At 39.1% G+C, this 15694-nt stretch overlaps 1 protein-coding gene across 13 annotated transcripts in view; it reads left to right on the plus strand.

The window, feature by feature from the left end:
* Positions 1-15694, plus strand: part of DACH1 (dachshund family transcription factor 1) — a 519671-nt gene that overhangs the window by 258629 nt on the left and 245348 nt on the right. For all 13 annotated transcript variants that reach the window (XM_069758153.1, XM_069758155.1, XM_069758154.1 and 10 more), the window contains exon 3: positions 14714-14875. In XM_069758153.1, the coding sequence (XP_069614254.1) occupies positions 14714-14875 (162 nt within the window). The remainder of the gene's footprint in view (positions 1-14713; positions 14876-15694) is intronic.

Genomic DNA, 15694 nt, shown 5'->3' on the forward strand with positions numbered 1-15694 from the left:
ACAGTGAAATCTGCATCATGATTTGGCTTGCTACTATTATGAATTGACCGGCTGCTATCATAAATTGACCTGGCTTTAAATATACAACTCATATCAATTTCAAGTCATGTCAAATCTCTACCACTTGTATGTAAATCTCGTAGATGCGATATTGTGAAATCTTATCCACAATGCTACTAATGTAAAGCTCTGTGGATATTTCATCTGTTCTTTAAATCTGTGGCACATGTGCCCGTATGAACATCACTGGTTGATAATAATAATAATCTTTATTTTTATATAGCGCTAACATATTCCGCAGCGCTTTACATTTTGCACACATTATCATCACTGTCCCCGATGGGGCTCACAATCTAAATTCCCTATCAGTATGTCTTTGGAATGTGGGAGGAAACCGGAATGCCCGGAGGAAACCCACGCAAACACGGAGAGAACATACAAACTCTTTGCAGATGTTGTCCTTGGTGGGGTTTGAACCCAGGACTCCAGCGCTGCAAGGCTGCTGTGCTAACCACTGCGCCACCGTGCCGCCCCGTTGATACTATCGATAAGCAAATTCCTTCCAGGTGAATGGAATTCGTCTTGAATTTTCCCCAAAGAATACAGATTCTCCCAAATTTGCTTTGTACAAACCCTGCAAGACGAGAGCTGGCTAGCTCTTAGTTTACAGATTTGTAGAGAGACAAGAGGAAACGGGTAAAAAATTAGTAATTCAGCTCTCACTCCTCATCTATCCCTCATCACAGCAGTCTGTATGGTCCTCTGCAGCGCTCTCTCTGGCCTCTTACATGTCTGTGACGTGTGAGGAGCTCTTATTCCATCTTGGCATCGGGCTTTTGGCGCTGGTAGGCATCTAATGTCACATCGTGTGTTGTAATGTCACAGACCTATTTTATGCCGGAGGAAGTGGTGATTGTGCGCTGTGGATAAGTACAGAAGAGGTAAAAGAGAGATGCGTGGAGGACTAAGAACTGCAGAGGTGGACAATGACAGTGAGGTGAGAAGTTTATTTTAATCTTTTTCACCCTACCTTTACTATATCCTGTGGTCTGGAAAGACCTCAAAGCATAATAGGGCACATTTGCTTGGGATAAAATAGATAAGTTTGTTTTTCTCTGAAATGCTCCAGTGCATTGGACCGGGGATCATAGATAGAAAAGATTTTAGTCCAGGGCCACCTCACACAAATCGAGTTTATTGGATTGGGGCAGGGAAAAGACGGCCAGGGGCAGTGTTGTGCTAGTCTCATCAATTCGTTTGGTACCTGACAATCACTTCAAACTATGAAAAACATACCTGGCAAACAATTCTGCAGCCAGGCTCTGATTTAGGCTGCTCTTGGTTTGGGCAGCATAAATTGACTGACAAGTTCTTTACTGTAAGAGCGGTGAGACTATGGAACTCTTTGCCACCTTGCGTCACAATGGTTGATTCACTACTAAAATTCAAGAAGTGCCTGGATGCCTTTCTTACAAAATATTTAATTACAGGTTATGGGCACTAGATTCTGTATTGGAGCGTTGATCCAGGAACTAGTCTGATTACCGTATGTGGAGTCAGGAAGAAATTCTTCCCCTATTATGGAGCTATTATTGTCTGTGACATGGATTTTTTGCCTTCCTCTGGATCAACATGTTAGGTTATAGGTTGCACTCAATGGACTTAAGTCTACCTTCAACTGTAAAAACAATGAAACTTTGAAAGTGGCTCTATAAGTGATTAGTAAGCCAACCTTTCATTGATTTGCAGCTTGCTTTGGGATATATGTCTTTGGCAGACATATTGTTTTGGACTAAAAGCCTCTCATTGCACCTAGTAGGCTTTCAGAATTCTCGTAAACTGCACACTGCTTTATTGTCGGAGGCTCATTGAAACATTTACGTGAAAATGTCTTTGCGTTTTCTGTAACACAAACACTTATTTCACCACCAGGTAGCTGATTTCAATAAGTTTAAGAACACGACTGTGATAACACAGCATAACATCATTGTCAATCTGTTTTAGTCTGGACTATTGCAAATATATTATTTTACTGTGTTTTTCTAGACAAAGCTTTTCATTCAGAGAGAATCAATTACATATCTCATTTATCTTTTTTTTTCCCCCTAAACTGTGGAGGTGGAGATAAAAGGAATGAGAGCCTTAAAACTCACACATGGCTGTAATTTAAGATTTTTTTTTTTTTTTACTTCATTGTCCGGAACAGTTGAAAGAAACCTTCAATGAAAGTTTATTAACTAGGCCAATGCCCTAGGCTATAAAGGATCATTTATTACTGGTTTTCTTGCCTTTTCCCCTTGTAGTTTTTTACTAAAGCCAGTGTAAAATAATACTTCACAAAATTAAACCTTTGCCCTTTTGCATTATTAAGTCTGCTTTGATTAGATAAAGTAACAATTTATGATCCTTCACGAGGTTACACATTAAATGAATAATGTAATAGATGGAGTGTTGTCTGAGAATTCACTGATGTTGTATGTAGTAAAAATCATTCACTCCAATATATATATATATATATATATATATATATACCAAAGTTTGTGGCATATTTGGAAACATTCGGTCTAGCTACTGTATTTTTACGAGGGATTCTCATTCATCGGAATAAGGTTTACCTATAAGAACTTCCATCTCCTGCCCATTTCCTCATTACCAATGTCAGAAAAGCAGTATTCCTGAGTAATAATAGCATGTATATAACTGAATACTAGTTGTTTTAATCAATATAGCTGCTATGTATTGGATTATATATTAAACAGTATGCCTTAGTCATATATATCCAATCATGGAAATACTTTACTGAGCTATTGAACTGTAAACTGTGGATATTATAATTCTAATCACTTCTGCTAACTGTGTGGCATGAACACTTTTCTACTGGGCATTCTCTAATTATATAGAGTAAGTATAGAGAATTGTACTATACAGGAGTGAAAAGTAATTAAATGAAGATGAACCTATGCTAATATATATAACATGGAGTTGCATAAACAGTAATCCCCTTATGACTACTTATTATTAGAGTTCTTTACTTTACAAGGGAGCGTCCTACAGTAATAAGCTTGCAGTTTCTGAAGGAATTTTCTTGCATTGCAAATCTTCTCAGTGTTTTTGGCAGCCTGCGTGCTGTCTAAAGGGCAGTAGATTTCAAGGAAATCTGTCAGTTAGATCAACCCTCCCAAACAGTAGTGTACCTACAAAGTTATGGGCCCTGGTGCAAACTTTCAAATGGGGCCCCCCTCCCACCATGCCAAAATATTTTCCACCCAAATTCTCATTTTCCCTATTCATTTCACACACTATAGCTTTATTGCAAAGTTGTATAGTGTTACCTCAGTGGCGTAACTATCCGGTGCCCCATCCTGGTGTATATTTGTCCCCCGTACTGCCATTGTTATGTAATTTCTAAAAGAAAATAAACCATTATACTCATCAGGGGCTTACATAGAAGTCATGGGGATCCATATAAGAAGTTTAATGCACCCTCAAAGTCCTCCTTATAATATAATGCACCCCTCTAGTCCTCTATGTAATATACTGCACAGTTCATAGTCATCCATATAGTATAATACACTCCCCATAGTCCTCCATATAGTATTATACACTCCTCAGTCCTCCTTATAGTATAATACACTCCTCATAGTGCTCCATATAGTAGAATACACTGCTCAATCCTTCATATAGTGTAATACACTCCTCAGTCCTCCATATAGTATAATACACTCCTCAGTCCTCCATATAGTATAATACACTGCTCATAGTGCCCCATATAGTATAATGCACCCCTCATAGTCCTCCATATAGTATAATACACTCCTCAGTCCTCCATATAGTATTATACTCTCCTCATAGTCCTCCATATATTAAAATACACTGTTCAGCATTCCATCATTCCTCATAGTGCTCCATATAGTATAATGCAACAGCATCATCATCCATGTCGTACAATTCACTTCTCAGAGTATAATGCACCCCATAGTTCTTCATATAGTATAATGCATTCCTCATAGTCCTCGATACAGCATAATGCAGCCCACAATGCAGCCACCCCACAGAGTATAATGCAGCCACCCCAAAGAGTATAATGCAGCCACCCCACAAAAGTATAATGCAGCCCTGCCATACAATATAATGTAACCCCCATAGAATATAATGCAGCCCCCCTCATAGTAGAATGCAGCCCCTCCATACAGGGGCAGTGAGAAAGACACGGGCAAATGGTGACTAGGGGGCAGGGGAGAAGAACACAAGGGGGATAGGGGACACAGGCACAATGGTGACTCAGTGGGCAAGGGAGCAAGGAAGACAGGCACAAGGGGACACATGGGGCTAGGAGGTAAGGGAGAACGGCACAAGGGGACTAGTGGACAAGGGGACTGACACAAAGTGAAACACAGGGACTAGGGGGAAAGGGAGACAGGCACAAGAGAACACAAGGGGACTCCGAGGGCAGAGTAGATAGGGATGCACGAGGAGATGGGGAGAATTGGGAGCAGGGAAGAAGGGGGCACACAAGGACAGGGTAGATGGGGACCACACGATGAGAAAGGGGACAGGGAAGACTTGAGAGCAGGGAAGACGTGTTACATGAGGACAAGGGGCAGGGAATGCATGGGGGGGTGGGAGGACTCAGGGCATGGGAGATAGGGAGCATTGGCGGAACAGGGGAAAAGTGACAAGGTGCGTACGGGGCCTGGAGGAGCACAATGATCTGAACCTGGAGACCTATGAGGACATTGGGCATGGGAGAGCAGGGAGAAAACGGGGCTGGTGTTACAGGGGGCCAGGGATGCTGGGGGCTGAGGACGGTGACACATGAGCAGGAGACACACCTCACTGCCACTGGTCCTGTACACCTCCATGTTCATCCCCGGATCCTCCACATGGCTGAGCCGCTGCAGCATCCCCATCCTGAGTGGATCGGTCCACGCACCCCCCGCCAGCTCCGGAGGCACCTGTTCCTGGTCCCAGCAGCTGCCACAGGCTCTGCCAATATGGGAGCCACCATCACCTGTGCAGATGCTGCACTGCCTGGGCCCGCACACAGCGGGTGCATGATGAAGTGATGTCATCGCGTACCCTCTGTGTCAAAGGTAGAGGGGAATGATGGGAGAGGGAGCATCAGCTGACGCTCTCTCCTCCATCATTGCTTTGAACTGTATCAGCGGCATAGACGCCAGTATAGTTCAATGCGGCAGCGGGCGGAGTTGGGTACCTCTGACCTGCCGGGCCCCTGGCTTGAGATATCACACACACGCGCACACGCATGCTCACACAACAGATACCAGCTCATACATCTCACACTCTTCTTTCTGGTACTGGGGAGGCTGATATAAACATGCATCTCCTCAGCTTCTCCTGCTTACAGCAGCTCTGTCCTGCACCTCCCCCGCTCTCGCCTTCTGTCCCTCGGCTGCAGAGCAGGAGAAGCTGTCTCACTGGCATATCCTGCACTGCCACATGGTGTCGGGTGTCTCTGATCTGCCGGGCCCCTGACCCGCCAGGCCCAGTCGCAGCGGTGACTGCTGCGACCATGGTGGTTACGCCCCTGCTCCCAAGCAATCTATATGGGCATGTAGGTCATAGAAAATGGAATGAAATGATACCTTGCTGTATGTGATCCAATGTTTTAATCCAGTGAAAGCCATATTTTTCTCAATCAGCAAAAGAGCTGTTAAGATCTCTTGGCCGGTCGCACATCTCAAAGAGAATCTGCCTCCAAAGCTTATTTTATATGAAAGGACTACCAGTGTGAGACATGTAGATCAGGAGAGAAAACTGTCAGTCATTACATTTGGCACACTGGTAATGCCCCCTTTCATTTACAATAAGCTTTGAGGCAGATTCTCAGGAAGGTCAATGACGGGCCCCTAGCTCTTCACAGCTCATTTGCATATTAAGAAAATTGTGTCTTTCTCTGGAATAAGACATTTGATTGCAAATATCATTTTATTCAGTTTTCTATTATCTACATGACCAGGTAGATGGCTTAGGAGCATTGATGGCTTAGGAGTGTTGAGCCTACTGACAGATTCCTTTTAAACACCCAATGTATAATGGAATCGCAGTAAACGTACTGTGCTGCCCCTGCTCATAAAGGCATTTGATCTTGGTAATCTATATATAGATATTTCAGAGCTAATTTTCTAATTTTGCATATGCTAGTCACAATGAACTGGATTTTAAAGTTTGTTGGATTTTGTGTAACTATGGAAAATCTACATTGTGATATCAGGATGACTCTTCAACTTCTGTGTTAGGAAATTACTATTTGTACCATGTTCACATAATTTGTCAGGGTCAGGGTCAAGATGGCGTTGACAAGTTCTAAAACAATAATGGGCTCCAAAAGAGTCCAAAAGAGGACAAATAATGGGCTCCAAGAGTCCAGAAGAGGACAAATAATGGACTCCAAGAGTCCAGAAGAAGACAAATAATGGGCTCCAAGAGTCCAGAAGAGGACAAATAATGGACTCCAAGAGTCCAGAAGAAGACAAATAATGTGCTCCAAGAGTCCAGAAGAGGGCAAATAATGGACTTCAAGAGTCCAGAAGAAGACAGCACCATTTGGAGCTGACTTAGCAGCCAATCACTCGCCACTAGGGTCTATGGGTTTATTCACAAATAGCCATTGGACCTTAATGCTGGTGGGCCTTGTGTGCAATAATCACAGTAAAGATTACAATGTAATTAAAGTAGATGTGCAAATGTTCACTATAGATGGAGGGAAGACCTGAGAATCATTTAGCCAATGTTCTCAAGTTTTCCCATCTCCCTATTATAAAAAATCCGACATTATATTACAGTGCATATACCAAAGTGAATTTAAGGCAAACATAATCCTTTTGTTTTGTTGCTGACTGGCCCATCTGAGTATCCATCCATATATGATGTTCCCACGTATTACTTTCCTAGCTGCATCTGATGCAGGCAGCAGTATAATCTTGGCACTTTTTGCATGTACGTGAAGTATGTGCTTTCTACAGAAAATATTAAAATGATTTATTGGCATTTTTGCTTATCAGTAATTAAAATGTCAGGATTTCATTTGCTTTGATGGTCTGTCTTCTTTAATTTTCATCTGGATCCAATCTGTTCTTTATGTCATCTCTGATTTTTTAAATCAACATTTCAGATGTACAGATTACATATGTAGTAGAGATGAGTGTGTAGTATATACCCAAGATTACGTTGTTGTATTTTGTTATATTGCCAAGTGTGATTTTACACAGGACTGCTGGTTGGACAATTGCATTACAATGCACTAATGTATTCCCATTCTGAAGTATTAAATGTCAAATTCAACTCTGCTATTTCTACATATACTTGGTATTAAAATACTTCAGCATGTTAAGGGCTGTCACCATTTTCTAGGTAATGTAAACTTTTTGCAGGATTAAAACTGCCCAGTCCGCGAATGTGACTGGATGTTTTTTTTTATATGGTCGTCTGAACCCAGCCTTAGGACTCGCTCAAATGACCGTATAACACAGATGAGCAATATTCAATGTTTAATCAGTTAGCACTAAGCCCAATATTATACTATGGGGCAGTGCAGATCTGCGATTCTTTTCTCATGTTGATTCGGCATGAGAAAACACTCACAGCATGTTGCGATAAAGTAATATACAAGTCTATAAGTGCATGTGATGTCATCCGAGTGCAGTCCGATTACCACGGACCCAGCCACAATGGAGAAATTAAGTTCTCCATCTTTTCGGCACCTGCGATACGACTCTCAGTAAGGTGACAAGCCCTGACGGAGTTTGATCTGAGTGACATTGGCATGACTGGTCTGAATCGTGAGGGAAAGAGAATCGATGACCGAGTGACCCTAGCCGCCGATGAAGTCTGCTTAGATCTTCATATATCGATCACTAACAAAAAAGGAAATATACATTCATGCACTGACACCGCTGCTGCCTCATCACCAACGAAGCTACCGCCTCACCAACACCGGAGCTACCGCCTCACCAACACCGGAGCTCCTGCAACCCTCAACCTACTGTCTCCTTCCCCATAATCCTGTAGAATGTAAGCCCGCAAGGGCAGGGTCCTCGCCCCTCTGTATCAGTCCGTCATTGTTAGTTTGTTTACTGTATGTGATATTTGTAACTTGTATGTAACCCCTTCTCATGTACAGCACCATGGAATCAATGGTGCTATATAAATAAATAATAATAATAATAATATACTAATTTTTATTGTAATTACACCCAGAAAGTGGTATTGTTCCCCAAATAATGGTGTTGTTATCGGACATTTCAATCCCCGACAAACCAACAACCGGATGATGGCGGCTTATATAATTACCTAAAATATAGGTTTAGGTTCAATAATGAATTTACATTTTAATTTTTCTTTTTATTCAAACACTGTACGATGGATCCTGCAGAGGTGAGAGGAAGGTAAATCCAGCTTCTAGTTGCTTGATGTCCAGGTTGGTCTTCAATTTGACTCATACAACTATATATCCTTAGGGATTAAAACAATTGAGCATTTATGCTAGAAACTAACAAGACTGCTGCAATAACGCCATGATGTATTGTGTATTTCAATATGGCTCTGTTAACACTCCGAATACAAACAAGGTTTTTTTACGACATGCCACTACATCTCAGCTGTGGAATCAGTTTTATGCCATCTGCCTATCAGATGGTTTGTAACCAAGACTGCGTATTATTGCCACATGCCACATGGCTGACTTTCCTTCTCTAATATGCAGTTTGCTAAATATTTTTTAGAAATATAGGTGAGTATATATTTTTAAAATGCAATATCTCACTGAATTGATGAGAAAATTGTCTCCCTGAATGTGACTATGTGATTGCAAAAAAGGATTTCTTTTAGCATATTGTTTATTAAAGGGTATGTCTGCTTTAGACAATATTTCCCATATTCATTATTCCAGTAGGTTAAAGTGACTGAAGTGCTAACATTATGGCTGTACCTCTTGCCATGTAATGTTAACTCAGTGTTGTGGCTCCATACAGCAAAATAGAATGGCAAAATTGTTTCTGAAAAAGAATACAAACTTACATTAATAATGGTTAAAGAAGCACTCCCATCAAAGTTTTTATCCTCTTAATATATTTCAGTTATCATATTATATAGGACTGTGTACTTGCTCATTTTGCCTTTCTACTCAGCTAATTTTTTTCCATTCGGTCTATGCCATCACGTGATTAAAAACTGAGTAGCTGATTTCTTCTAAGCTCTATGAAGAAACAGGAGGTCTATTTTCCCTGTATGAGTCTATAGTCACTTAAAAAGTCCCTGGCAGTGGGAGAAGCGGATCCGCTGGGTCAGGAGTTGAAAAGGGGAATGATAAATGCAGTGAAAACAGACTTCTCATAGATTGTAAGCTTGCGAGCACGACCCTCATTCCTCTTGGTATCTGTTGAGTTCTGTGATTCTTGTTATGCTGTAATGTCTTTTATTGCTTGTACAAGTCCCCTCTAAAATGTAAAGTGCTGCGGAATATGTTGGCGCTATAGAAATAAAATTATTATTACTATTACTTCCGGTTTCTACATAGAGCAGAAAAGAGTGAAGAATTACCTAGGTAGAAAGGCAAAATGAGCAATTGTAAATACGCAGTGCTATATATTATGATGATGTCAATATATTAAGAGGATAAAAACTTTGATGGGTGTGCTTCATTGACCCCTTCACGACCTTGGGACTTTCCATTTTTGCATTTTCATTTTTTTGCTCCCCTTCTTCCCAGAGCCATAACTTTTTTATTTTTCTATCAATATGGCCATGAGGGCTTATTTTTCGCTGGACAAGTTGTAATTTTGAACAACACCATTGATGTTACCACATGGTGTACTGGAATACGGAAAAGAAAATGCGGTTGAAATTGCAAAATAAGTGCAATTCCGCAATAGTTTTTTTTATTATTATTTACCATGTTCACTAAATGCTAAAACTGACATGCCAAGTGATTCTCCAGGTCAAACAAGTATAGGTTCTTTTTTATTTGCATGGTGGAGTAAAAATCCAAAGTATGCAAAAAGAAAAAAGGTGCCATTTTCTGAGACCTGCAGTGCCTCTATTTTTCAGGATCTGGGGCTGTTTGATGGCTTATTTCTGATGTTTTTATTGATACCATTTTGGGTTAGTTACAATGTTTTAATTGCCTGTTATTGCATTTTATTTTACACCAAAAAACGTAATTCTGGCAGATCAGCTCTCATGTGCCAGAAAAGATGCAAGCTCAGTGGCAAAGTATCAAATGGTTCAACATGACCTATGATGTACCAATAGGTCATAGGTCGTGAATGAGTTTTTCAAAATGCAAAGAGATTGTAAAAGCAAGCAATTTGCTATCTTAGTCTTATTAAATATTTTCTCCATTCACAAGAATGGAGAGATTTTTAATATCATTGCTTAATGATCGTTGTCTAGGTTACCGACCACTGCTGCATTCTAGAAATGTGTCAAAACATATGCGGTGCTTACAAACCATTTTCAACAGAGCACCGTAAGCGCTGATGTATAGCTGCCGGATTGCTGGAGAGCACTGTCTGGCTCATTTTAGTGTCCGTGCGCTCCTCTGATGCTGGAGCAGTATTGGAGCGCACACAGTTTAGGCCAGTCGTTCAACGATTCCAAACAAACATTGTTAAGGAAATCACTGTCTTCAGCAAACCGTGAGAAAGCAGAGCAGTAAACTCCAGAAGATGACAAGTGAGAACAAACCTTTAACTTATGTAACTTAATGGACATACTGTACTTATTATAATTAATGTAATATTGGCTATTGATTTAATGGTTTTGAATAACATTAGCATCATATTATTATACTCTTGTAAATGGTTTTTGCCTATCTTTATGATATCCTAGTCGTAGCTCATCACTATCAGATTTGTAGGAGTCCGATAAACAGACCCCAAGATTTGTTATTAATTGCAAGGAGCTGCACTGCAGATCTCGTCATCGTACCGCGAACAGTCATGCTTTACAAGCTCTGTTCATTGTTCGCAACCTGCACAGAGCTGAAAGTAGCTGATCAGAGGTTGTGCAAGATGTTTGAGCCACTCTGATCGGATTTTGATGGCCTGTCCGGAAAATAAAATATCCCCTTCAAATACTGTTTTTATACTCCCACTCTATTTAACTATCTTCTTTGACACATGTTGTAACTTTTCAATTTAATTATATAAAATGTGAGTTGTTAAAGCTACATTCATTGTGGTCCCCTTTTAGGGACATTTTTTTTTTAAATGCATTTTTTTAAATTTAAAATCATGTTTTGAGGGCTAAATGTATATTTTTTGCAATTAAGTTTCATTAAAATTATGGCACAGTTTGGCTTGTTACCTACCGTGGTGAGTTTGTGGTTATAAATCAGCTGAGGATCTCAAGAAAGATAATAGATTTACAAACTCCTTGTAAATCATAATTGTCTGACTGACGGAGTTAGCTCAGAAAAATATTTAGAATTGAGAGTCCTCAGTGGTTGATACCTTTTAATGGCTAACTTAATAGATGGCAACAAATTGCAGGCTTTCGAGACTACACAGGTGTCACAGGAGTTAGCTCACTAAGCTCATTCCATAGCGAGCAATAGACTGTACACCACATGTGCTATGGAAGGCAAACACTGCAAAATTTTGAATTAAACCAAATTGCAATAATGATCTTTTGCCCAAATATTATTTTTACTTGAATTCTTTCAAAATATTATTTTGTCAATTAGTTTCCAGAAAAAATTACACCATTTCCTGCTATTACCTCTGTCTTGCACTGTATGTTGCTGGCAGCACAATGAACTGAAAAATCGGCAGTCAGCTTACCAAGATGGTCTGACCACTAGTACAGCATTTCAGTGAAAAAAAAAAGACACAAAGACAAACAACCCCCCAGACCTTATAAATATAAAAAACTCTTTTTATGCGATCTATAAGGACAATTGAGTGCCATTCAGGCCATACACTGCTCAGGAATTGCCCTGTTAGCCAGAGACATGAGCTAACATATAACATACACTGAGAAAGAGTAGCCATTCCAATATGGGTAAAAAGTATATTTTTATTAACAATTTAAAATAATAATAATCATATAAATAGTCCAGTAAATATAGCACAAAAGGGGATACATAAAATCAGGGACAGAAAAAAGGTGGGAACACCTGGAAATAGCAAAGCAGTATAACCAAAAATACAGTGTTAATATAAGTTATCTACTTCCAAAGGGATACAATGTGCCTATATATATATCACAAATGTCCATCTAGTTAAAAATAAAGTGCCAGTGCTGTAAATATAATAGACCACACCATTGGTCAAGACACAACAAGTATTCCTTTAGATAGTAGAGGCAAAAATAAGACAGAATGTCACATAGTTCAGACCATAGATTCTATAAATACAATGAAACATAAGTAGTTTATATCAAAAAGCCAAATAAAGCTATGCATAATTACCTCCAAGTATAGGTATCCAAGTGCCCACCACACCCGACGCACGTTTTGGTGACCCCCAGACAAAGCTTTCAGAGCGAAACATGCGCCGGGTGAGGTGGGCACCTGGATACCTATACTTGGTGGTAATTATGCATAGCTTTATTTGACTTTGTGTCTTATTTTTGCTTCTGCTATCTAAAGGGATATTTGTCGTGTCTTGACCAATGGTGTTGTCTATTATATTTACAGCACTGGCACTTTATTTATAGATATATATATATATATATATATATATATATCTATATAGATTTATATTTAGATGGACATTTGTGATATATATATATAGGCACGTTGTACCCCTTTGGAAGTAGATAACTTATATTAACACTGTATTGTTGTTTATACTGCTTTGCTATTTCCAGGTGTTCCCACCTTTTTTCTGTCCCTGATTTTATGTATCCCCTTTTGTGCTATATTTATTGGACTATTTATATGATTATTATTATTTTTGTAATTGTTAATAAAAATATACTTTTTACCCTTTTGGGAATGGCTGCTCTTTCTTTTTGGGTAAAACTTCTTGTAGAGAATACCAAACCGGTATAAGGAGACTTATATGCCGTGCAATCTGGGAATTTAAATATGCAAATTTCTTCTTCATGGAGAGAGCGGTCAAAAATTCTAGTGTCAACTTTTGGAAGTAGCAATCATAAAAGTTAATATCATCATCTTAAAGATAACCTTTCACCAAATGTTGAACGTGATAAATGATGTAATACTGGCTGCAGAACAGAATATATATTTTTTTATTTCATGGAGATATTTAATAGGACACAGCTAAACTCATCTGCAGTGTCCTTTCCACCACACTGACTCATGCAGGAGGTTTGACCAGGACATCATGACTGCCTAAAGACTGAGAAACCTTCTGTGAGCTATAATGGGGGTGTGTTCTTTTTTCCCTTGAGTGTTGCTACCAGTTTATGATTGGTCAGCTTCATACAGGGAGAAGAAGTAAATGCCCTTACTGAAAAATAAGTGATGATACCACTTATTAAGGTTCCAAACATTTTGGATGCTAATATCTCCGTAACCGTGAGATGAAATAAAAAAAATCTGTGTCCAGTTGAACATGACAAATTTGGCGAACAGTCCTCTTTAATGGGCATTGCCCCATGACTTAGGATAGGATGCCAAACCAAAAATTCCATTTGCAAACTCCATACTACCAACAAGTGACCGTAGAGCTCCTGTCCTCTTACTCTCTGAAGAGGCTATTTGCCTAATTACATTCGTTTGCCATTGTGATGTAAATAGTCAATTTAAAACTTGATTGCCTCCATGACCATTCAAATTGATAGCTAAGCGTAAAGATGGGCAAAAAACCCAGATATCAGCATACAATCTAATGTGTATGGTGGTGTCTCAACTTGAACCTAACCACAGATATTAAGGAAACGAAAAAGTGGAGCATGTTAATTTTCTACATGCCTTATGTTTTTTGTCTTAAGGGAGAAAAGCCACTGACATAAGTGTCTGACAGCAGTGTACTCCTCTTTACCTATTGAGATCATGTGTCAAGTCAGTCAACCTGGAATATCTGTTCGAACAGCTTTGCAAGATGTATAAATGGAGTAAAGCTTAGCTCAGTTCCCAAGGCACTCTGAAAAGGATGCAATAGATTGAGGAGTGTGTAGAGTTACACTATATGTAATGCATACCTAATTTATTCTTCTAACTATACATAAATCCCTGTAATCTAAATAATGTCTGTTTATTATTTAAAAAACAAAAAAAACAAAACTGTAATCTACTGTAATATAGATTTCTGGTTTACTTTCATGTAACACTAAAATATTCTAAACATTGTTGCTCACTAGATTTTGCAATGATTGACAGATCACTTTTACTAGAGGCGTGTTAAAATATTACATGGAACTTTACATTTATTATTGACCACATAAAAAAGCAAAGGTAAAATTCTACAAGTTTTTATTGGAACTGTAGAACCATGTATTTATTGGTGGGTTTATGTATTTAACATAAAATATATAGAGTTCCATCTGGTATGCTTGTTTATTTGCCCGATCACCTAGTGGAGAATTGAATGTGTACTGATGCAGCAAAACGTACTGACGAACAGCCCAAATAGTACATAGAAAAAGGAGTTATATACACCATGGTTATCCTACTCGTAGTGCTTTCCTAATATTGATCATGTCCATGTACGAGACACATATGGCTTCTAAATTATATTTACTATATATATTTATATAGATATTTTTTTTTAATTCCACCCAGGTCTGACAGCAGCGGCTGCAGCTGCTGCCGCTGCGACCAATGCTGCAATAGCAGAAGCAATGAAGGTTAAGAAAATAAAGTTAGAAGCTATGAGCAACTATCACAGCGGCAATGCACAGCACGGTGCAGACTCGGACAATGGGGATCTTAATTCAAGTGTTGGTAAGCATCTGTAAAACTTTTAGAGCCTCAAATACACTACTGGGAATTATATGGTTAAGTTCCGATGAGTTTTCGTTGAGTTTTTCTAGCTGCATATTTTTGCTGTGCAGAAAACGTAGCCTTACAGTTCCATCAAATTGGATGAGATTCAGAAGCATCTCATACCCTTTGTACTTTTTTCAATGCAGCACAAACTGACCGATGGTGCATGTTTGAAATCGACAACGTGTCACTTTTAAAAAACCTCAGTGTCAAAAGCGCAAAAAAAACTCATGTAAAAAGCACAATGTTGTCCTAAGTGGACAAATGTTGCAGAAAATATGCAACATAAAAAAACTCACTAAATTCTCATTGTGGGAATGAAATCTATAATGGTCCAAAACAATCTTTGAAATTTCTATAACTACTCAAATTTTGTGTACGTACAGCACAGACCAAGGGTTTGGACAGACCTTCTCATTTAAAGATTTTTCTGTATTTTCATGACTATTAAAATTGTACATTCACACTGAAGGCATCAAAACTATGAATTAACACATGTGGAATTATATACTTAACAAAAAAGTGTTAAACAACAGAAAATATGTCTTATATTCTAGGTTCTTCAAAGTAGCCATCTTTTGCTTTGATGACTGCTTTGCACACTCTTGGCATTCTCTTGATGAGCTATAAGAGGTAGTCACCGGGAATGGTAGTCACTTCACAGGTGTGCCCTGTCAGGTTTAATAAGTGGGATTTCTTGCCTTATAAATGGTGTTGGGACCATCAGTTGTGTTGTGCAGAAGTCTGGTGGATGCACAGCTTATAGTCCTACTGAAT

The sequence above is a fragment of the Ranitomeya imitator genome, chromosome 3 (assembly GCF_032444005.1).
Source record: "Ranitomeya imitator isolate aRanImi1 chromosome 3, aRanImi1.pri, whole genome shotgun sequence".
Taxonomy (NCBI): domain Eukaryota; kingdom Metazoa; phylum Chordata; class Amphibia; order Anura; family Dendrobatidae; genus Ranitomeya; species Ranitomeya imitator.